This window comes from Suricata suricatta, chromosome 9 (assembly GCF_006229205.1).
Source record: "Suricata suricatta isolate VVHF042 chromosome 9, meerkat_22Aug2017_6uvM2_HiC, whole genome shotgun sequence".
Classification (NCBI taxonomy): domain Eukaryota; kingdom Metazoa; phylum Chordata; class Mammalia; order Carnivora; family Herpestidae; genus Suricata; species Suricata suricatta.
Genome location: NC_043708.1, coordinates 24,751,554 through 24,774,961, shown reverse-complemented (window position 1 = coordinate 24,774,961; position 23,408 = coordinate 24,751,554). Strand labels below are relative to the sequence as shown.

General features: G+C 53.5%; 1 protein-coding gene across 2 annotated transcripts in view; it reads left to right on the top strand.

The window, feature by feature from the left end:
• Positions 1-23,408, top strand: part of ESRRB (estrogen related receptor beta) — a 168,776-nt gene that overhangs the window by 60,423 nt on the left and 84,945 nt on the right. The window contains exon 1 of one of the 2 annotated variants that reach the window (XM_029951298.1): positions 1,386-1,442. The exons of the other annotated variant lie outside the window; for it this stretch is intronic. Within the exon in view, the coding sequence (XP_029807158.1) occupies positions 1,393-1,442 (50 nt within the window). The 5' untranslated portion in view covers positions 1,386-1,392. Of the gene's footprint in view, positions 1-1,385; positions 1,443-23,408 lie in introns of those variants that run through there. 2 annotated transcript variants of the gene reach the window in all.

The following is a 23,408-nucleotide window of genomic DNA, read 5'->3' as shown; positions in this document are numbered from 1 at the left end:
ACGCAGTATTTTGATGATAAAATTATGTCCTCTCCCATTGTCTTCTGTAGAATATAGGAGAATAAGGTGGTGGTCTCTCCTAAGGGCTTCCCCACCCCTCACCCTCACCCCCGCCTCCACCGGGGTTTTAAGTAATTCTATACCTATCTCCTCCCACACATTTAAATCCTCACATTATTATCTCTCTGTGGCTGGCACATCTCAAAAGATGAAAAGCCCCAGAAGAAGGATGGGGGCATGACTTATAGCTTGTGTTGGTACGGTGGCAGCCCATAATATTCGGGTTCATGGACGGAGCAGACAGGGATGCAGGTGTGCCCCTGGTTGGGGATTCAGGTGTGAATGCTGAAACATCAGGTGTGTGTCCTCACGTGGCAGGTGTGCCGGTTGTTTTAACCACAACTGTGTTTTTCCTAAGCAGGTAGGGATTTATTTGCTCACGTCTGTGTCCCAGGTACATGTCTGAGAGTTGCCAATGGCGAGCGTCGTTCTGTACATCTACAGAGCATTTTATGGACGCACACCCCGCATCTAGCCATTTGAGAGCAGTTCAGAACCAACTGGCCCAGGTGATGGGAGCTGGGAGGGAATCTGCTTCGCTCCTGCTCTCTGCGGTGGGCCAAGCCTCACCTGTGGACCTGACCCTTTGCACTGTTGTGCACCAAACACAGGTCTTGAGGCTGTGAGTGTCTAAGGCCTTTGCCTCTTCTGGGTGTGAGAGTGGTGCACGGTGACTCATTTTTAATTTGTAAAACAGACCCATTCTAAATGGCTGAGAGAGGGGAGTGTGGCAAGGCCTGCCAGTTAAAGGATAGGATGCTGGTGGGGGGAATATATAAACAGCACATCTGTCACCTCCCCCGCCCAGTCCCACCAGCCAGTTGGACATTTTTTTTTCTTTAATGGCCAGAGGACAGGCCTTGCCACTCTACAGCTCAGTCCTCTCACTCCTCAGGAGGTGGGGACCTCGCCTGAGTGTCTGATTCCATTGAAGTCTCTCTGGCTCACCCCCCTCCCCCCACCCCAGCTCGATTCTGTCACTTTAAGTCCAGCCCCTGAGAGATAGCCAATAGGAGCCAAACCATACATCAGTCTCCCAGCCTTAAAGCTACAGTAGGGTTAGTGGGCTCCAAGTCTCTGGTGCCCGAGCCTCCTCCCCGTCTTCCCATCCCCTCTGCCCGCTGGAGTGTGTGCATGAGTGGGAGCGCTGGGCTGTGCGCGCACGGCTCTCTGCCTCCCTCTCGCCCCGCCACGGCGCTTCCTCCCACTCTGCATTCTCCCGCTCACTGTGCCCCTGCCCGGACTCGCACCTCGCCTGTGCCCTTCACTCGCTCTTCCGCGTGATTTCCCAGCCGCCTTTCTCTACCAACTGGGAATGCTAAACCGGGACTGATGGACGTGTCAGAACTCTGCATCCCGGACCCCCTCGGCTACCACAACCAGTAGGTGCTCTGTTTCTCGGTCGGTCGGTCGATCTGTCTGCCCTTCCGCCAGTCCGGCTGCCTCCGTCCTGGGTGTCGCAGTTCTCCTTACAAGCATTTTGAAGTAGCAGGAGCCCCGGGGGCGCTTGGGGGACGTCGGAGGGGGAAAGCCGCACACTTCCTGGGGTTCCTTCTGGGGCCGGGGTAAACCCCCTCTAACTTTTCCCGCACCGCCTTTTACAAACCCTTACTTTTAAGTAAGAGCAGCGATTTCTCCTTCACTCTTTCTCTCTGATCTTCCCCCGCGGCGAGAAAATATTTGAGTTTCTGTTGATTAGGGAGGAGCAGCTCAGAACAGGTGCGGGTATGGCGCAAGGATGTTCTGTCCCGTCCGAGAAAGCCTCCCCCGGGGCCCTTCGACTTTAGTATTTATTTCCATACTGGAGACCGAAAATGTCCCCGGCAAGAGGGCGAAATCGAACGTGCCGCGCGGGTTTGGGAACTGCTGGCGCCCAGCGCCGCCTTGCTCAGCGGTCCCGCTGGGGCGCCCCGAGGGCGCGCACGGGGCGCCGAGGATCCAGGGCGCTCCGGCGCTGTGGGCGGCGCGGCCCCCGGCGCACTGCACCCCGCACGCCCTGCGAGGAGATCCCGCGTCTCGCCAGGAGTGGGGACAGCCGGCCCGGCGGTGCCTCGGCGGAGGCAAAGTTGGTTCTCGGCTTTGCCGGGAGGCTGCGGGCGGCGGTACTGACGGACGCGATTTCCGTGCCCCGCGGCGGCTTAGCGCTTGCCCTCCGGGATCCCAGGGTTGTCCGAGCCGCGCGGGCCTGGGCAGCGGAGGGGGCTGCGGGACGGGACTCCCAGTGGCCCCGGGCTTGGGCGGCGCGCCAAGCGCGCAGAATGGACAAGCGGAGAGCTGATCCCTCGGAACGGCGTGTCCGGCCTGGGTTCTCCGGGGTCCTGCTCCGGCCACCCGCGGTTTCCCTCCGAGGGCCCTCCGCGCACGTCCCGCCACCGGCTCGGGTACCAGCCGGGCTCTCTCCCCTCCGGCGCTGCGCGTCCCGCCGCGCTCGCGGCTGCTGTCCCTGTCCAGTCTGTGTGTGGGCGCGCGCAGAGGGGTCCCTCCGAAGGCTTGAAAGACTAATAAAATGGAAACTCTAGGTTCTCGAGGACCTGCTTAACTTGGTGCTCTTCTTCCTTTTTTTTTTCTTTCTCTGAAGCGAACTAAACTACCAAAGTCAGTGCCCGTTCCACCATGGTTTCATTTTTGTACCCCACCCCAAGAACCACGACATCCCTGAAATAAATCCCCTGGATAATGTGGGGTTCCAGGAAGTGTGCTTAAACCCCTCTTCGCTGCCCAGACCGCCTCCACCCGGGTGGACCACGCGGGAGCGAGGAGGCAACTTCGCAGCAGCATCTCCTGTCGATGGCCAGACTGTCCCAGTCTCCACGCTGACCTTTTTGGTTCTAGTTTTAGGATTTCCCTGGGCAGAGGGTCCTTTAGGTGCCGCCAGAGTGTCAGAAGAAGAGGAGTTGGGATGGGAGGTTTGAGGGAGTTTTAATTCTAATGGATTCAGGTTTCCATCAGCTTGAAAAGTGTCTTTTCCTTCTCTTTAAAGGTTACGCTGATCCCAGCTTGTGTGGCTGGTGGGGGTGGGGTAGTACCCTAAGATGCCCCCTCCCACAGCAGGGGTGGGAGCCACGATTAGCCTCTGGGTGGGTATGAATGAGGCTGTGAACAATGTTTGATGCTCGTGGGGCATTTCTTCACATAAAATTACCAAGTACGACAAATATTGGATCTTTAAATTATTTAGGCTCCCTCTCTTCAGGGTGACTTCTTTAGCTGAGCTCGAAATATCTATGTATGTGTCCCTGGCTCAAGTCATAGCCAATAAATATGAAAATTCGAATGGGGGAAGTACATCCTTTGATTATGTTGACCAGAAAAACAAGGAGAAAGGGAGGATTTAGCAGCTGGGTAGTTCATCGAGGGGACGGCCAGCCTGGCTTGAGTTTGGGGAGAAATATGGGCAAAGAGGGAATGTCAGGGAAGCAGCAAGGGGTCCTAGGTGTCTGGGAAGGGTTTGAAGTGGAAATCATTTATAAAGGAAGCCTGACAGTAGTTTGGATCCCCTAGCCTTCCTGGTTTCTTTGCAAAGAATTCACTTCTCACTCCACCGGGCACCAGAAAAGCCAGAAATACACCCGGCAACTCCACTGAGGAACTAAGGATCCACGTGAGATGCCATTTTTCAAAGCCCAGGACGTGCTGGGTGGCAGCCCCAAGCATTGGTGAGCTGGTCTCGGGTACAGATGTGTGCCTCCGGGGGAGCGTTTGCATCTGCTGTGGTGCAGGGGCACAATTTCCAAGGACGAGCTTGTGGAGGTCAGAGGCTGGCGGGTGGGGGAGGCCTCTTTCTGACCTCAGCGCCCCCTCCCCCCCCCTTCATGTCAAGTAGCTTTAGAACCACTGGTAGCAAAGTAACAAAACCGGGGACTGCATTCTTTGGTGTGTTGGAAGCACAGTAGGATGAATCCATTCATTGCCACTGGTGCTGATGTTTCTCCGGGAACATGCGCACGAGTGCGTTAGTGAGCTCTGGACCCAGTTTCCACCCATGTGGCTTCCTCGACATTCCCGGACTTGAGAAAACCCAAGGGCACAGGGACCTCGGTTCAGCGAGAAAGAACTCTCCAGCCCTTCTTCTCACTTGCTAACACACAGAGAGTATTTTTTAATGTGTTAGTGTTATTCTCACTTTTCCCAGGTGAGAAATTAACACACACATACACACACGCACGCGCGCACACACGCACCACCACCACACACAGATACACTGTACCTTCATACCTTTCTCTCCTTCATTTTCATTTTCCTGTAGCCAATCCGGTAGGTGACTCCATTACCATTTCTAATCAATATTTTATGTACATATATAATCAGCCAGGGTAGGAGTGAGTGGGCTGGCCTGCATGTGCCTGGGTACAGATGTGTCCGTGACCCAAACGGCTGGAGACCCTCGGCGTGAAACCCAGGGAGCAGAGGTGAGGGGGAGGGTGGGCTGCCTTACCCACCGACCGATGACCGCCGTGCTGTTGTTAAAGAAACAAGGGACAAACTGTCCTGGGGGTAAGCTACGTGGGTTCACCCGTAGGAAGAAATGCCACTTGGTAATTCAGAATTAGTGACCCAGAGAAAAACAAAGGGGAAATTAATTTTTAATGGTACACTTAAAAATAAATCAGAATGAGGACATTAGTCTTGGTTTTCCAAGGGAGGGGCTTTAGGAACTAAACCTGTATGTGCCCGCCGCCCTTCTGGGGGTGTGGGCAGCGTGGAAGAGGAAGATGGGGTGATGGGAGGCTGGACTCGTTCAGGCCTGAAGGCGGTGAGTTAGGAGGAAACGGTCAGTGTCAAGGGCCCCAGTCCCCGGGAAAGGCCTTTCCAGCTCAGTGAGATCCTGACATCAACTGGAAATTTCCTCTTGGAGCTTATGGGTTCCCCAACTCCATTTTAGAAACAATCTTCTCTTTTACCAATATTTAAGGAACTAAAAGATGTTTCTTTAAAAATATACGTATGAAGAAACAACCTAGCCCCGCAAACAGGAAGCTTTTCATTCTGGTGATCTGGAGTCACGAATCAATATTCCGTTTAGTCTGAGATAGGAGGGACAGAGGGGACTTTCTGGGCGAGTGCTGTGGGGAGGTGGCTGTGATAGAGATTTTGACTCAGCACCCTGTCTTCTCACAGTGGCCCCCGGCCCTTGCAACTTTGTCCTGAATGCCTGATTCACATTCCTGATAGCTGTACATGTGGCCAACTCGTTTTTTAATCTAAACTCATGGGAAAAGTTTGTCTCCTTCTCTGGTCCTCTGCAAAACGCCTTGCTTCTTTGGAGCATTTGGTACTGGAAAGTTCAGCATGAGTCTAGCAGGCCAAAGGAATGAGGGGTGTGTGTGTGTGTGTGTGTGTGTGTGTGTGTGTGTGAGAGAGAGAGAGAGAGAGAGAGAGAGAGAGAGAGAGAGAGAGAGAGAGACTGAGACTGTGTGCGTTGGGGTGGGCCGTGGAGTTAGCTGTGTGAACGGGCCGATCCAGGAGAGAGAATTCAGAAGACAGGCAAGCAGTTACACAAGACACAGGATGCTTTTGACGCAGTTCCGCAGTGCCCTTCTCTAGAACTTGTCTTCCCAGAGGCTTGAAGTGGCTTCCCCAACATGACTGAAATTACTTGTGGTTTGAATTTAAGAGGAAGGAATAGCATTATTTAGACCATAATCCAGCCCTTCAAAGTGGTGCGCAACCCACACCCTCAGGACCCTAAGCCAGTGCCTTTCCACACCTACCGGCTATCACCAGTCTCTGTCCATCCCTTCCCGAGCGAGACCCTCCGAGTGCTCTTCCAGCTGGAGCAGGAGGTCGGCCCAGAATCTGCCAGAACTCCTCACAGCTCCCCTGGGAGCTTCTGCCTTGGGGTCTGGTGGCTCTTGACTGGGTGTTCCTGTGGGAGAGCCCCGCAGGGCTTCAGTGCTCAACCTCTCGCGTCCTCTGCAGCCGCCATCGTGCCTCGGGGGAGTGTGGGCCCACCAGGGGGCTTCGAGGAGAGAGGCCACACACCATTGCCAGGAAGCCGTCAAGGGCACAACTCTCGACTCTTTGCCCTTGAGGCCATTCGCTGATTTCTAGGGATAATCAAAGCTCTTTCTGAGCACAGCAAGTGCTGGTGACCCCGGACTGGGCTTCCGCTCCGGGGAGTTTTCCTTTCTCAGTCCCAGCGGCCTCCTACCTCCAGGGAGCTATCAAATTCATGGCCATGCCTTGGAGGGGGAGCCCCTAGGCTTCTGCTGGTCCTGGTGTCCCCTGGCGTGGCCTGGGGTGGGATCACGTCCCGGTTACCCCATCGGCTGGTGCGGCCTGCTCCCTATGCAGGGAGGTTGTGGTGTTTATAATTGCAAATGTAATTAGACCAGCTCTGGGGGACTGGGATGCTCAACTTCTGTGCACATCCCGGTGACCCCTGTGCTGGCTGGCCGGGCAGATTAACCCTCACCCGGCCAGCCTGTCCCCTGCTTCTGGTGAGGCTGCTGACCTCTCACTGATGACAGCAGAGTGTCCTAGGTAACTGGTGGCCGGGTCAGACCCCTTCCTCAGAGGGGATGTCAAGGTGGTGAGTGGGAGAGGTCTCAAGTTGGGGGGTTATTTCTACCCTAGGCCCCTGGGCCAGTGATCCTTGCCTCTTGTGACAGGGTGGCCCTGTGTCGCAGGCTGCTCTGGGACACTGTCTCCCTCACTTTTCCGGCAACTCTAGAAGGATGTGCCCAGAAGACCTTGGGTGCATGGGGGCCTTGTGGGAGAAAGGAGGGCTCCCGACGGGGCACATGAGGGCTTTCAGCGGGTGCCCCTGGGGCTCTGCGGACAGGGAGCAGTGACTGCCTGCTGGCTCTCTGTTTCTTCTCTGTTCCAGTCCACAGAACTGCACGGCCACGGCCAGTCCCACTCAGGACATGTGGGGAGGGCCATAGGAGGGCATGGGTTTTAGTTTGGCCCAGAGAACCCCCCAACCAACCATCTGACAAAAGACATCGGAAAACCAGGCAGGAAGGGAAACATAGAGCCACATGGTCCTCTCTCCCTCTCTTATATTTTTTGTATTTGCCCATCCAGAACACCTTTCTGTACTGATCAAGAACAGAATAGGAAGGATCTTAACAGCACCTTTATTTATCAGCGATGGCTTAAGGGAGTGTCAAGCCCTTTGCTGTTGCCATGACAGCCCCTCTTCTAGATGCTAACTCTGAACCCCGAAGCCCCAGAGGCTGCGTCCGTTCCTAGGCGTGCTTTCACTGTGTGCACATGTGTAAAAGTGTGTTTCAGTGGAATTCCCCTGGAATGTGGGAGTAACGGGGGGCCAAGGGGCTCTGCTGTTTAAACACAGCCTCTGCCGCCTCCAGTACCCCTGGCCTGGGGTGACCATTCCAGGGGGGGCTGCTGAGCCTTGTGGTTTTTCCATGGAGCAAAAGGGAACTCCTTAGTACCCACGGGCCGACTGACGGTACAGGCAGAGGAGCTCACTCCTTCTTAAGAGCTGTCTTCAGTCGTCTGGCCTGGGTAGAGCTGGGCAGAGCCCAGAGAGGATGAAAAGGCACCGCTGCACTTCACTGGAATGACAGGGAAGAAGGGCACTCGGAAGAGCATTTGGGCAATTCTGTTCCCGGTTCCCGACTTCCCCTTCTCTTCTGAATCTAGCCATTGACAGTTTTCAGCATAATGGGTTAAATGTTTTCCTAAATCAAGGCTGTTGATCAGCCCAAGGTACTTTCAATATGGAGTTGGGCAAGGTGAAAAAAAAATCTTCTGGCTAAATGTCTTAAATTCAGAGTTATATGAGCTTGAGTTAAAATGACTCCAAACAGAAGTTTTCCTGGGGATTAGAGGCATCATGTTTTTCATCCTTATTTTGCTATATATTTTTAACTATACACATTTTAGTTCCCAAAGAAGTCCCTCCCCCCCTCCCACCCCCTGCCCCTTTCCTTTAAATTTCTCTCTTCTCCTCCTTAGGACTTTAAAATAGTCCATTCAGTATTGTCATTCAGTGTCCCCGGGATTGTGCCTTTTCTGGGAATGGTTTTCTGGATAATGTTATTTTATTTTCAATGTCATTTCATCCAGAGGTCAAAAGGCAGTTAAACTCCGACAAGGTTTTGTTTTTATCTTCTGGCTTCAAATGTGATCAATTTTCATTTAAAACTATATCAGGGTCCTCTGCTGCCAGGGATGGCAGCAGTCAGCCTCGCACCTGGCTGTCCCTGTTTACGGAAATGCTGCGTTTAAAACCGTACAAATGTGAACTGGCCAATTAGAGTCCAGCTTTTCCAAGCGAAGTGTTACTTTAACTTGGCTCTTTTTTTTTTTAATTGTTTGAATTCACTTGAGATCCTAAAGTATTTTTTGTTTTCTAGTCTTAAATTTTTATTGTATTTATTTAGATTCACGTTTACGCATTTTCACTGAGTTTGTAGTTTTAGAACAAGGTGCCTGGCAGAGGGGTTTTGTGCGTCACGGGTTTTCTGTGATCTTGGTCTCCAAAGGGCAAAGAACAAGCACATAGACACGGCAATGCTGTAGGGCTGGGTGGAGGGTTCGAGAGCTGAGGTTTCATAGATGAGCTCTCTCTCTCTCTCTCTCTCTCTCTCGTCTTACAATGGAACCTATTCCTTTGTCTTTACTTATTTTTTTCCCTCTATTTTCATTCCAACTTGCTGTAGTTTGCCCTTGTCCTTTTTTCTCTCTGTGATTGTGTAGGTTCCAGGGAAGGGGCATAGGTTCCGGGTGCCATGTCTACCTTCGTGAGCGTGCGCCCACGTGCATCTGTGCACGTAGGAGTGTGTGGGTGTGTGTGTGCCACACATGATTACTCAGGGGACATCCCGGAGTGGAGTGAAAGCCTGTTGTCCACCCTGTTCCGATTATCCACCGTCAGCCGCCTGCTCTCATGTTTTGGGAGAGATGGCAAGAAGGGTAAAGACCTCCTCTTTCCCGGGAAATTACAGGTCGTGGGGTCTGTTCACATGAGGCACGAGGCGGTAGGGACTGGAGGTGTGGGTGAGGGTATCGGGAAGCTCTAAACTTTATTCAAAACCAAATTTGTATCTCTCATCACCTCTTCCAAGCGCTTTGAGGTCGAGTTTGGGATCCTGGTGATGCAGAGTGAACGAGCTGGTGTATGCTTTTGTTTTTTGCCTCCCTAATCGATCAGCAGAAAACATTCCCTTTTGATGGTGAAACAGCCCCTCAGCACACACACCGAGCGTGGTATTTATCCTCTTCCTTTTCTCCTCACTCTTTGTCATCCGTCTCTTGGGTGTGTTGACATTGTCTACCTAAGCAGTCAGGCTAACAAGCTTTGGCAGAAAGAACACCGCTTTTACAGAAATAATAGCAATAATGCGATGTTGGAATAATTATGACAACGGTAATAACAGCTTGCAGCTTTTTCTTTCCCCCAGAGCGCAAAGCACTTCTCATAACGGGTTTTCTCCAGTAACTGGGTGAGCGTTGCTGTGTCTTGCCCCTGAACACGAATGTTTTCCTGCAAACAAAAACATGGAAAGGTTTCAGGTTTGCATGTCTACATTGATTCAGGAGCGAAAACTGCCCGGTCTCTGCAATAGGAACAGACTGGGGGAGGAGAAGGCGGTGTTAGGCACTCGGCCCCCCTGAGAAATGCTGGGCACGTTGCCTTTGAACTGGGAAGGGAGAAAGGTTTCTTGCAAGGGACACCGTGTCAGGTCTGGCCCCACTGCCACCAACTTCCGAGGCCACACCCCCTCCCGGTCCCCCCACCTTCCTCTGTTCTTCTGGCGGTGACCTCAGGAGACGTTTTAGACCAAAGGCACCCAGAGGCCGAGGGGGCTATGGCTTGGCACATGTGAAGAGGTGGGGAGAGACCTGCGTAGAGAGAGGGAGAGTCACCTCACCGCCCTCGGTTGCCTTCCTGGCCATTCGGCTTCTCTGAGGCTGATGTTCCCTGCTCCTGGGCACCTCGACCTGCCCTCTGGAGGCAGGGATTAGAGAGAGGGCACCAGGGAACTGACCCTCTGGATCCCTTTGACCCCTCTCGTGACTCCTCCGCCGACTCCCAGACCCGGACCGACTCATCTGCACATTCTGCTCATCTGTGCGTTACTTTTGAAATCGGTGCTGCCTTTGTTATGTCCTCTCTCATTCCTCCTTCTTCTTTTTTTTATATGTGTGCCTTGGAAATAGGCAGCCTAATAACACCGGCATAATAGGAAGCTCCTAATAAACCAGGGTCCCATGGCTGTCTCTCTCTCTCTCTCTTTTTTTTTTTAACTCTAGTATCCTTACTCATGTTCTTACTCAATTTTTTTTCTCTAAAAACAGAACAGACTCCAAGCCCTGGGCTTTGGGCTATTAATTGATTATTAACTGATTTAACAAACAAAAAACATCCTACCCCCAAGGAATCTCAGCAAGAGTCTGGCTGTGCCGCTCAGGTCAAGAACTGCCTTTTCTCCTCAATCGGTGAGAAACGTTATAGCTTCAATTCCCTTGTTGGACCCTGAGTAAAAAATTAATTCATGAATAATAAAAACCAATCAGTCTTGTTGAGTTTAAGAAGGATTAGGAGAAAGGGTGTTTTTTCTTACAGAGAACATTTGGAATCTGCATGTCATTGTCATTGTCACGACTGTTCGGGGTAGCTTGAGCGGGCCTTTCTTCACAGCAAATGAGCTATTTATTATCCCGAGGTGTAGCACGTCTTTCTCAGTTGTAAGGTCAACTTACTGAAGACTATTAGGGGTTCCCCACCCTCTTCTCTCTCACAATCCCCTACCCCAGGCCCTGTGATAATTCATTGGCATTAAGACCGTTTCCTTTGTGAGTGGCATGTAACCAAATAGCAACAGACCTGGCCGTTGCATTATGAAAAAGCCTGTTTGTTGATGCAATGGAGTCCTTCTTGGTTTCCCTCCCCTTTCTTTTCCCAGGGAGGTAATTGAACAGAAATTTACATGCCTTTGCAAGGACTCCAGAAATTAGACTTGTAGATACTCCTTTCAGTTTCCATTAATAGTATCTACCCCCCAGGGTTGTTGTGAAGATTAAACAGAAGTAATTCACAAGTGTTGGGCACATAGGGGGATACTTTAAATGTTGGGTGCTCTTAAGTAATTTTTTTGATGTTATCTTTTGGAAGTTACTTTTTATTCCTTTGACATAACCTCATGGTGATAGTCCTAAGCAGTGAGATTGGGTGCTTGAACTGTTTAGCTCATTTAATGGGATCAATGTGGCTTGGGTTTCCATATGTAACACATGGGATTAGGGAGGGATTTATGATATGGAACTGGATGATGAATAGGAAGTATTCTCTGAATGAATCCCTGAATCCTTCAACATATGGGTAGACTTGCCCAATAAAATACAAGGTGTCCAGTGAAATTTGGATTTTAGATAATTTTTTAGTGTAAGTATAGCCCATGCAGTGTTTGCTCAATCTGGCAACTCTACCGATGGGTGTTTTTCTTAAGTTGGTCTGATTTAAAAATCCATCTTATTTCGTCCACTTTTGACAAAACCCAAGAGAACATTTATATGTCTTTTTCCAAATTGTTTTTAAAATGTCTGTCTTGAATGTTCTGTCCATATGAACTTGTCGTCGGGTTGGCCACAGCACATTAGAAGTTCGTGGGAACTAGCAGTTTCCATCATCCAGATACAGAGTTGCAATTAGGCAAGTAAATAGGCAGCGTGAGGTCTCCTAACATAGCGCCCAGAGTTACTGAATTTTCGGTAAGAAGGAAGAGGGGAAACAGTCTTTTTGGAAACCTGCCTTTTCCCGTTTCCCGGACAAGTAGGTTGAGGGGCTGGACTGCTAGAACCTGAGATCCTGGCAGCTGGAAGCTACTCTTGCTGCACCTGGGAAGCCAAAAGCTGCGGTCTCTCCCTGCCTTCCCACACAAGGACAGGAGGCTGACGCTTTGGAGGAACCCCCTAGGAGGCTGTGCCGGAAACCACCCACATCAGTGCTGGGTGGTGGAGTAGGGAGGACACGGGGTTGCCCTTGAAACAGCCAACTGGAAGTGTGGCAGAGCTGAGGCTCACCAGTGGGGGACCAGCGAGCCCAGCTTCTTTTCACTCACACCATTGTTTTAAACCTAGTACCCTCGCCGCCCAGAGGATGGGGAATGGAAGAGCTCTAGAGCCCCCTACAGGCCGTCGGTGGCACTGCACCTCATGGGTGCCAGTCCCACCACAGAGCTGTCCCAGGGTAGGAAGGAGTGTGGAGGACCCTAGAGAGTGAGCCTGTGGAAACTCAGGATCCCGGAGGACTGAGCCCGTGACTCCGGCTTCAGGAAGCAGCTGTGCTCCATGCCCTTTAGCCCCCCAGCTGCCTCCCAGTGTCGTACGCCTGCCCCCTCCCAACATGTACATACATACACACATACATGCACACGCACACATGTGTGACACATCACTGTCTCTGTGGCTTGCCTGACCTCCAGAGAGGCTGGAAAGGCTCAGGCCTCCTTCAGTCTGAGGAACGTCCTCCTCTGGCTGCTGATAGGCCAGCGCTATTTTTGAGAGCCTGAGGCTGACATTCAGATTCTCTTCTCCAAGACACCTAATCCCCTGGGGATTTTTGCCAGAAGAAAAGTTTTGGGGGAGATGTGAGAGCTGAAAATCAACTGTAGGATCAGAGGTGAGCAATTGTGATCATAGTAATAGGAGAGGTCACTGACATTTAGTGAGCACTTACTACGGGCCAGGCCTCATCCTAAGAACATATGATGTGTTAACTTACCACATCCTCACAACCACCCTGTGAAGGAGAGCCCATTGCCATGCCCATTTCACAGGTAAGGAGACTGAGGAACAGAGATGTTAGGTCACTTGCCCAAGGTCACACAGCTGGCAAAGCTGGGATTTTGCTCCGGGGCAACCTGGCTTCGTGCCTGCACTCCTCACCACTCTGTTGTGTGTTGCTTGTTGCTCGTTGGGTAGAATTCTGAGAACCTCCCCCTCAGCTCTGGCGGTTGGTCCCCTAGGTAAAGTTCACGTTGGAGGGAGAAAGGGAAAATTGGGCTTCACGTCTTGTTCCTAAAAAGGCAAATGGAGGAATCACACATGAGATTAGGTCCCTCTTCCCCACAGCGTGGCTCAGGGAAAGGCTGGAGAAAGGTACTTTTGGTTCCTGACGTCACCCTTCAAGGCCCCAGGGCAGATGACTACTGACCTCCACCTCGTGCCTCCCTCTAAGTGTGTCATAACGCATTTCACTGCTGAATCCTCTCTTCTCCGCCTGTGTTTTCTCCCGTCTCATGCCCTCCCCTGTTCTGTCACCACCGGCTTTGTGACCCCTGAGTCTGAGTCTCGGTGGCAGCTCTCATGTCCGCCTTGGGCTCTCGGGGGCCCTGCATGCCAGCACCTGCATGGCACTCAAGCCTGCTTGTCCCCGAGTTCTCCTCCTCTCTCTCTCCCTTGATGCAGGGACCCCCAGCCGGCATAGGAGCATAGCTTCATTTCTGCCCCCTCTCCTCAGTGTCCCGTGCCCGCCTCAGATGGACACGTTTTACCTAAATAAACACTTTACCCTGTTCTTTCCTCTTCATGCTGCTTCCCCTCCACCCTGCAGTCTGCCGGCAGACTTCTGTGTATCCTTTCAACCCTGCTCTGCGCAGCTCCCTCTGGGAGAAGCCATCCCTGCCCCCTCCTAGGGGGAGTTGATGTCTCTGCTTGCAGCCGCACACTGGCCTGCGCCCTCAACTGGGTTGTAATCTGCCAGACTTCAATGCATGCTTGTCTTGTCCCACTAGACCGTGAGCCCCTAGAGTGTAAGCTCTCCAGCGTCCCCGGTGCCCGCAGCAGCACGTGGTAAGAGTCGGTGCTTGCTGGTGCCCGTTGGTGGAGCTAGCCTATGGAGATCGGGAGATTGCAGGTGGAAAAAGGGGAGTGCTGGGGGCCTGAGAGAGAGGTAGAAGGCCATGGAGAAAGTGGCCTGGAAGGGTCTGGTTCCGCAGTCTGTGGCTTTGCCCATCGCTGGGGCGGATCTCTCTGGCCAGCTGGGCATTCATGCTGCTGGCCCTAGGGGTGTGCTGGAACCTGCTCACACTGGCCTAGGAGAGTTATCGGTACATTCACAGGAGTTTTGTAAGCTGATTGTTAAGCACGACTGTTCCAAAAAATCAAATTACATAAACTTTCAAGTAAATGCGTCATATTAAAGACAAAGGTAATAAGTCGTCAAAAGTCACTTCTCCTCCCTGGTCTTTTAACACCTTCGTTGACGTTATGTTCTTGAAGTGAACTTGCAACTAACACATCTGCACAGCGGAGGTCCGACGCGATAGTTTGTTGCCTGCTGCCTTCGCGGTGACACCATGTCAGCGATGTCACGTGGTGGCTGGCTGCTGGCTGGGAAGGTAGCATCTCCACCGTGGAAGTTGGCAGCCAGTCCCTTCTCCCAGCCAGCCGTTACACATTGACCACCACTCCCCCGCTGGCTGCGGGACGTCTCCGCTCTGGGCCCCTGGACAAGTGACTTCACCTCTCGGCGCCTCAGAGCCCTCGTCCGCGGCGATCCCCTTCCTGGGTTGCTGCAAAGATGCAAAATGGACCAACATAAACGGCTCCGAGCAGAGATGGGTACAGTCAGCGCTCTGTGCCCTTTGGCTTTTCGTATCTCTTCCTCGCTGTTCCAGGCATAGCGCTATCCAGATTCTGCAATGGGGAACCTTTGTAGCAGAATGTGAGCTTTCTATCTGAAGTGTAAGGGTGCTGCTTTTCCCTGCTGGACCCTTACTGGGGTTGACTGTAGTCGGTAACACAGGAAGCAAAAAATGCTGGTTTTCTTTCCACGGGGAAGGGCTCTGGCGGAGCAAGGTGCTCAGTCCTCCAAGCCAGGAGAGGACTGTGCCACAGGCTCTGTGAGGACCTGGGCCCACAGCTGCCAACAAGGCTGACCGGTAAGGCAGGCAGGGGTGAGGTCAGGAGAGAGATGGAGCGATGCCGAGAATGGCCAAGCTCTGCAGGGGGTCCCTAAGACCACATGAGGGGCAGCGCCTCTCCCTGGAAATGCTGGGGCAGGCCGCCATGCCCACAGAGGCCAGGGCCCCTCTGGCTTTGGGAGTCAAGGGACTATCCCGGACCACTCCTGGGTCAGTGCACCGTGTTGTAAACAGCTCGAGTCAAGGTGGCATTGGCTGTGCTGTCATTTCTGGGGCCACCACAGGAAGGTGGGAAGCTGCGAGCATCTAGTCTGTGGCTCCCAGAGCCGCAGAGGCCCAGGAGAGGGCCTGAGTGCACCGGGGCTGTCCTAGATGCCCCCCTGCACCCCTTGCAGGTTCCCCGAGTCCTGGAAGAGGTCTTTGCGTTGGCAGTTTACCTGGAAGGGCCTTCAGACTCAGACCTCTGGTGTCAGGAGGCGCAGCTCAGTGACTCAGTGACACCCAGCCCCTGGGCCAGCCCAGTCCTCTTTCAGTTCTAAGTGAACTACAAGCCTCAGACAGCAGCTAGTGGCCAGGTCAGCCCAGCTTTGCAGGCTGGAAGGCTTGTCTCACTGGGGTCTTGTTTCATTCTTTGAATCCTTGGTCTGTAGGGACATACTGTTGGAAATGGCCTTGCCAAGGAGGAGGCAGCCTTGAGAATGAAACCCCCTTTCCCACTTCTCTGTGAGAGTCCACCCTTTATCTTGAGCCACTCAAGGGCCTGGGTCTGATTCGTTTGTGAATCTGCAGCACAGAGTCACACGTGGGAGGAGCTTTCAGTAAACACGAGGTAAAAGCTTGGGAAAATCTGTGCACTGGCTGAACTGCTCTTGGGCCACCTGAACAGTTGTACAGGCTGTGCACTGACCAAGAGTGCCTGGTTAAGGGTAGGTGAGGTCGGAACCTAGTTTTTCTGATTCACACGAGGGCACACATGGCAGGGAGGAAAGGGGGTGAGTATCCAAGGGGTTCAAGGCCTACAGGAAAATGAGGAGTCCTAGGCCCTGACTCACACTGGGAGCAGCCCACCCCCTGCCAGACTGACAAATGCCTGGTTCTCTACAGGCTGCTATGTTTCTGTCTGCCCAGCACCACCCCTGCAGCCTGAATTAGAGCTTGACGACTCTTCAGAAAGTTTTCTGTTTTGTTTAACTACAGTTCTCAGTGGGACCCCCACAGCCCTCAGCAGGCACGAGGCAGGAAGGGGCACCCAGGCCCTGCTCTTGCTGCTAATTGAGGACGCAATGCTGGGACCCTGTGTTCCCAGACTTAATGTGCCGGGTGTGTGAGGGTGTGGAGGTGAGCACGCCAGGGCTCGTGCTGGCAGGGCCATGTTGGAAGGAGAGTGTCACATGGGCCCTGGGTTCCAAGGGCTTCTGGGAGTCGATTCTCGGCTGTGCTGGAGCTTAGCGGCTTGGAAGGGCGCTTGAGCCGGACGAGAGCTCAGGCCCCATCGCTTTCTAGAAACACTTAAAATAAGGGTCCTATTCCTACCTTATGCAGGAAGAGCCTGCGGTCCAGAAGGGCAGACTGACTTGCCCAAGGCGCCACAGTGGATCTACTTAGAGAGCCAGGAGGCAAATCTTAAGTCTGCTTGAAACAGCTCAGAAATCCAGGGACCTGGAGAATCCCTGCTTCTGTCACGGACCCCTGTGGTTTAGGACCCGACTGTGCCGACACCTTTCCTGGCACAGTAACGTGGTCCCAGGCCAAATCTCTCCACCAGCCCTGGGCTCAGGAAGGGGGAGCACAGCCCTGGAGAAGGGCGTGTGGCTCACGAGGCTGCCACTGGGTCCTCCTCCCAGGACAGCCGTGCAAAGGGCCGGGCATCTGGAAATGTGCATGCCTGTGCCGTGTTGAGGGAGTGCCCCGCCCTTGGCCAGGAAGGAGGAGGGAAGAGGGAAGGCCAGGCCCGCCCCGTCGCTGCTGCCGGGTCAGCTGCCCCGACCGCATTGACCTGTGTGGAGAGCAGCTGCGGGAGCGTGGTCAGCGTGTTTGAGCCTGGGGCTGCCCCTCGGTGGACCCCAAGGAGATTTCACCTCCCTGTGTGCCCTGAGCCCCCAGCTCCACACTGACCAGCAGAGCCGTCCCAGGAGGAGACCCTGTAGGTTCAACTTGGAGCAAGAGTAGGGGCCTGCCCTGCCTTCCCTAGCGACAAGCAACCCTTAGCAAAAAGGCTTTTGTCACCGTCCCTGTCTGTGGGAAGTGCCTCCCACTGGTCTCCGTTACCCCTCCCCCCCCAACCTCCTAAGACTTTGCCAGTTATTTTCTTCTGGTAATTGTAATAAAAATAGGTACGTGCAGTCTGGCAATGGATCTCACTCTTTTTTTTTTCTTTTGGTCTGTAAATGTATTTTAAAAATTTTATGTTTTATGACCTCTACCTATTGCATGCAATACCTTTATTGCAAAGAAAAAGGTTCCCTGGAGTAAGAGCAGCCCAAGAGAATAGGGATCCCTGGAGCCCAGCCATGCCCACTGGGGGCACAGAGGGCAGGCCAGGAGGTGGGTGCCCTGGGCAGTGCCCGTTTTGGGGGTGTGGCCGGCGTGGCCAGCTGCGTGCGGGTGAGTCTACGGCATCTCCCAGTAGGGGTGGGCAGCAGCCGGTGCCCACGTCCTGCACGCACCTGCAGGACCTGAAGCAGAAGCCTGTCCGAAGAGGGCTGGAGGGGCCCAGGCAAGAGATCCTACCTGCAGTCTTGCCGGGGCAGGGGGACACTTGAGATGCTGGTTTATGCAGTAACTCAGCTCCTGGCCATGCAGCCGAGGCCAGAGGTTGTGCCGGTGACAGGTAGGCTTGGCCACATCGTCTAAACCAGTTTCTGTCGATCCTGCACCTTTTCTTTTTCTCCATCGTACTTTCTTTCTCAGCCCGTGTTCCTGCCTTCGTCATCCTGGCCAGTGTCCCTGAATTTTCCTCCGCCTGCCGCCAACGACAGCAGTGGTAATTGCGAACGTCTACTACCTGCCTGTTGTGGGCCAGGCACCCGCGGGGTGCCTCCTGCAGCTCCCCACCTTTCCCTTCTTTCTTCCTGGGCCTTGTATTCTAAAGACTCCCCCCTCGGGACTGCCCTGCATGGCTGGTATGTGGGACATCCTGCGCCCCCAGAGGGAGGTGGCAGGATGGGGCGTCTGGGGAAGACCCCACAGCTCTCAGTTTACAGAGGGGAAGTGAGTCCTTGAGTGTGTGAGGCCTGGACCGTGGTCTTGCCGCTCGTGTGCAGAACTGAGCCCGGGCCCCGGCCTCTTGGCCCCGACCCAGCACGTTGTCCTGCCTGCCTGGCCTTCCGGCCGTACGTTCTCTTCAGCCCTCTGCTCTGTAGGGGCCTCTGTGGCCTTGCGGTCATGAGGACGTGAACTGTGAGCCTCTGGGGCAAGCCGTATAGATCACCAATCCCACGTCCACTGTCACGCTGTGCGCCCCCCCCCCAAGGCCAGGCCACGAGACTGCAGAAGACAGACCGAGAACCAGAGGAGGGCTGGACAGATGGACACCAACAGTTCTGAGTTTTAAAAAAATTAAGGAATTGGAAGAGTTTCAATGGAAAGAAACTGGTAGGATGAAAGACGAACTAACTGATGGACTGTTCTGGGCACGTGGGTCTCGTCCCTTGCCTGCTGCCTCTGGCCTCTGTCCCCCGACGCAGGTCTGTGTGGCTCACATTGGCCTTCCTGAGGCCTCTCCTGTAGTGGAATCGAGAAAGAGCAGGGCACCGCCCTGCCGCTGTGTGTATAAACAGCTGACTGACAGGTCTGCGGCCCCCTTCCCGCTCCTCTCCCTGGGCCGTCTCTCTTGAGTTCTCAGTGCTTGGTGACTTCTGGGAGCTCCTCTCGCAGTGGGTGTGCGGAGGACAGGGTGGGTGACATCACGTGACAGTGAAGACCGTGTGCTCTGTGTGGCTCACATTGGCCTTCCTGAGGCCTCTCCTGTAGTGGAATCGAGAAAGAGCAGGGCATCGCCCTGCCGCCAACCCTGTGGCACTTGCAGGCCGACTGCAGCCCATGTCCAAGGTCAGCCCTAATCCCTGATCCAAGGTCATCATCGGGTGGCAGTGTTCTGTGTGTATAAACAGCTGACTCAGCTGGGAAGGCTGGACAAGCCTTCGGGAGGAGAGAGAGGGATCTCCTGAGGGATGACTCACACGAGGCCGACATGCAGGATGGACAAGCCCTGTGCCTGGCGGAGGGGGCAGGGCTTTGACGTCCCGCAGGCCTGCACTCACCCGGGGCCTCCTGCCCTCTTGCTCTGTAGCCTTGGGCCAGTCACCTCACCTCCCTGTGCTGTGCTGGACCCATGTGAAAAGTGCAGGGCGAATCCTTCCCTTGCAAGGCTGTGAGAAGCTTTGATTAAATACCGCTTGCAAAAATGTTCACACAAGGGTAGTCTCACCAGTCAGGCCTACCCCTCACTTCTGGAAACATGGCTGTGGTCATTGAAGGGAGAAATGCAAGTTTATGCAAAAGTGTTACTGAAGTGTGAGATTTAAAAAAATTTTTTTAAGTTTATTTATTTACTTTGAGAGAGAGAGAGAGAGAACGCATGCACAGGTGGGGAAGGGACAGAAAGAAGGAAAGCCAGAATCCCAAGCAGGCTCCATGCAGTCAGTGCAGAGCTTGATGTGGGGCTTGAACCCATGAACTATGAGATCATTGCCCGAGCCGAGATCAGGAGCCGGCCACTCAGCTGACTGCGCCACCTAGGCACCCCGGGATTGTGGTTTATTGTGTATTTTTCCAGGTAGTGAAGAATAAAGGGGCTAAGATTGTGATACTGAGTAATGAACAAATGTTTTGGTATTAAAGAGGCCCTCCTAGGTTTATAGGAACTGTTAGGAAATACAGGCAGCATAGACTTAAGTGGAAAAAGGTGGTGGCTGCCCGGAGTATACACTTGGACCCTTGAACAACCTTGGAGTCAAGGGCACTGACCCCTGTGCAGTAGCAAACCCGGTAAAGCTCCTGCCTCCTCCAAAACTTAACTACTAACAGCCTTGCCAACAATATAAACTGTCAATCAATGCATATTTTATATGTTCTGTGTTTTACATACTGTTTTCTCACAACAAAGTAAGCAGAGAAGAGAAGTTGTTTTTAAAAAAATCCCAAGCATGGAAAAATAGACTTACAGAATTATACTGTATTTATCAAAAAACACGCATATATACGTGGACCCACACAGTTCCAGCCGTGCCGTTCAAGGGCTAACAGCAGAGTAAAATCACACGTTGGTTTTTTTCATTCCAAATGCTGGGCATATGCTTTGAAAACTTCTGGAAGGAGACAGAAAAAGCTGTCATTTGAGTTACCTCTGGGGAATCTGCTTGGAAGTCCTGGAACAGGGAGAGATTTTTACTTTTGACTTTGCCCTTTCGATTGTGCGCGAGTCGGTGTTCTGGAATGAAAACCACTTTAATTGGAAAGTTAGGGAAACCAGAGCATGCACGCAACCTAGGAAACCCTCCCAAGAGAAACTTAGGAATCAAAGAGGGCCCTTCTGCAAGCTTGGAAGCCCGTGCTCGGGGCAGACGGACTTGGACTTCCAGAATCTGCGTTGTCCTTGCCCCGGCTCCTGCCCTCCTGCTCCCCCTTGGCTCCTGAAGTGCACCCCTCACCATGCCAGGTGGCATCTCTGCTGGAAGCAGCCACAGAGAGAGACCCGTGGGGGGGAGCCCGCAGGCTGGGCGCCCCGTGGCGGGGCCGCAGTGGCCCAGGCAGCCAGGGCCTCTCCACCACATTCCTTCTACACTTCACGCCTCACAGAGCCAGGCTGAGGGAGTCGCTGGGGGATCGTGCGGGGCGAGTGGGCGGCCGCTCCCCTGCCTGGGAAGCCATTAATCTCGTGTCTCCTCGGCGGCATGTCCTCCTACCCCAGCCGCCCTGGCACCGACAGACTCCGGAAAGGACACGAAAGGGGCTCTGGGCTTCTCTCCATGGTGGACCGTGACCCTGGAAAACACCATCTGGCTTTTCTGTGTGTCTTCTGACACCAATTCCCCAGGTCGGGACACGTCAAAGAGAGCCGTGTGTGTTTCTCATTGTTATTCCTTTGGCAGGGCCTTCAGATTCAAGGTCACAGGTAAACTCAAGCCTCTAGAGGCTGGCTGTGGGGTCTGGTACCTCCCCATTCTGTGGATGTTTGGGGAGCCGGCTTGCCGAGAGTGACCCAGGACTTCCCGGAGGGCAGGACCCTATTCATGGCACCGGGCAGGCAGGTCCCACGGGGCAAGGCCAGGCAGCCGTCTGCATTTCCTTCCTTGAGGCCTGACTGTTCCACACAAAACAGCCAGAGAACCAGGTACCCAATCTGGGGTGTGATCAAATGCATAAGAGTTTGACCTTGGCCCTAGGAATCTTGGCTTTAGTCTCAGATCCATATTTTCTTTAAGAAGGCTGAGGTTGCCGGCTTTAAAGTAATTCTAAAACAGATTTATCTGGGCTAAAGTAATTTTATGCTAAACAGAAGGTCTGTAATAACCTGGTTATTCAGTACTTTAAAAAGTGGACTACATCCTGAGTAGTGAGTAGTCCATCGCCAGAGGTATGTAAGTGAAAGGGGGGCTGTTCGGAATGTTTTAGAGGATACGACATCAGGCAAAGGATTAAGCTTTCTGTGGTACGCTCTGCTCTTTAGAACAAGTCCCTACATTTCGCACCAGCGGGGAGCAGACGGCGGCCCGTGCAGGGCTGCACTGGGCAAATCTTACTTTTCCCCCGTCTGAGCTCTCTGACGCAGGGCAGCGCTTCCCACGCTGGCCTGCGCGTGTTAGAAAATTGGCTCACTGCCCCTAATAGCTAATGCACATCCACACGCTTTCTGTGCCAGGCACTGCCCCACAGGCTTCTCCCTATCCTTTTGTCTTTGAATCTCAACTGTCCTGCGAAGTAGGCGCATACAATTCCCCTCATTTTAAAGAAGAACAGACAGGGGTTCAGAGCAGTTGAGTAGCGTTCCTAAAGTCACAGAGCCAACAAAAAGCAAGGCCAGACTTTGAACACAGACCCACTTCCAGAGTCCACTCTGCTGGACACACCCGTGGATGCCAAAAGGCCCGCCCCGGTATTCTTTCCTCTCTGTTGGAATTGTTTGGTTCTTTTTGCCTGCTGGTGCCATCCGAGTTCAAAGGCAGTCAAGAAGCTGGGTGGTCTCTGCTCTGCTGCTCTGTGTTGGCAGATCCAGGGGTGGCCGTGGGGGAGCAGGCTCTGGGGGGCACTGCCCGAGGCAGGAGTGGGGGCAGTCATCTGGGGCAGGGAAGGGTGAGTGTCAGCATCTCATCCGGAGTCCGCCTTTCCGGGCACTGATCGACGTGCTCACAGAGCCCTTGTAACGGCCCTCGGCGGCGGGAGCTCTTCGGCACATCTTGTGCAGATGCTGAAACTGAGGCCCAGAGAGGCCGCCTCATTGTTCAGCGAGTGGACACTGGAGTCAGAGTCAAATCGGGGTCTATCCTGACTCCTAAATGCAATCTCACCGCCTGCGTGTTAGCGGTGCAGCCCCGTTTTGTCGAGGGGATGCAGGGGAATCAGAAACGGTACAGCTGCATTAAAATTCTCCTTTTCCAGACGGAGAGCTCACGGCCTCAGAGTGTCTTGTTGATGTCAGAAGTTGGGGATGAGGCCCCCCATGCCTAGCTCCCGTCTGCCACCTTCCCAAACATCTTTTGGGAGGAAATGGTCAGGTGGCTGTGGGCACAGGGGGGAGGCTGGAGGGTCTGCTGGCTGGCTGGTCGTTTCTTTAAACCGGTGCCCATGTATATCCTTATTTAAACAGACGGAATGCTTTGACCAGCCCAACAGGAAGCTCTGCATTGTGGAGTCTGAGGCCCTAGCGTGGCCCCTTTGGTAGGTCTGTGATCTTAGACCTGACACTGAGCACCGGAGGCTCCGTTTTCTCATCTGCATAATGGGGATAATAGCATGCCACCCCACTGGGGATGTGTGAGCATCAGGTGAGAGCAGGACCCCCGTGAAGGTGAGGTGTGACTCCTGGGGGGCAGCACCTCCATCCCCCACGCCCCCTTGGCGGGCTGTCCGAGTCTGCATCATCTACTCAGAATGTGCTCCCTGGGGGAGAATCTTCTGTTGGGGGTGGATTTAATTTTCACGCAGCCAAGGTCATTTGGAGACACCTGTGAGGAATCAGTCGGGTGACAGAGCTGAGCAAAGCGAGTCTTGATTACAAAGGAAAGTGAGGACGTGCCTCTATTTCTCAGATAATCTGGCCCTAACGGCAGGTCCCCAGAGGAGTTCCAAAAATGCTTTGACCAGAGACAGCATCCCTGGGCATTGGGGAGGATGCCCAAGGCGACCACATCAGCGGGGACAGCACTCACCAGGGTATATAAATACCAATTGGTCACAATTGGTCTCCTGACTTCACAGTCACACTTTTCTGCTCCTGACCAGCTGCCCCCACTTGGAGGGGAAAACCGGGTGGGAGCTCATGTAGGTGTCCCAGGGGACCTGGTCATC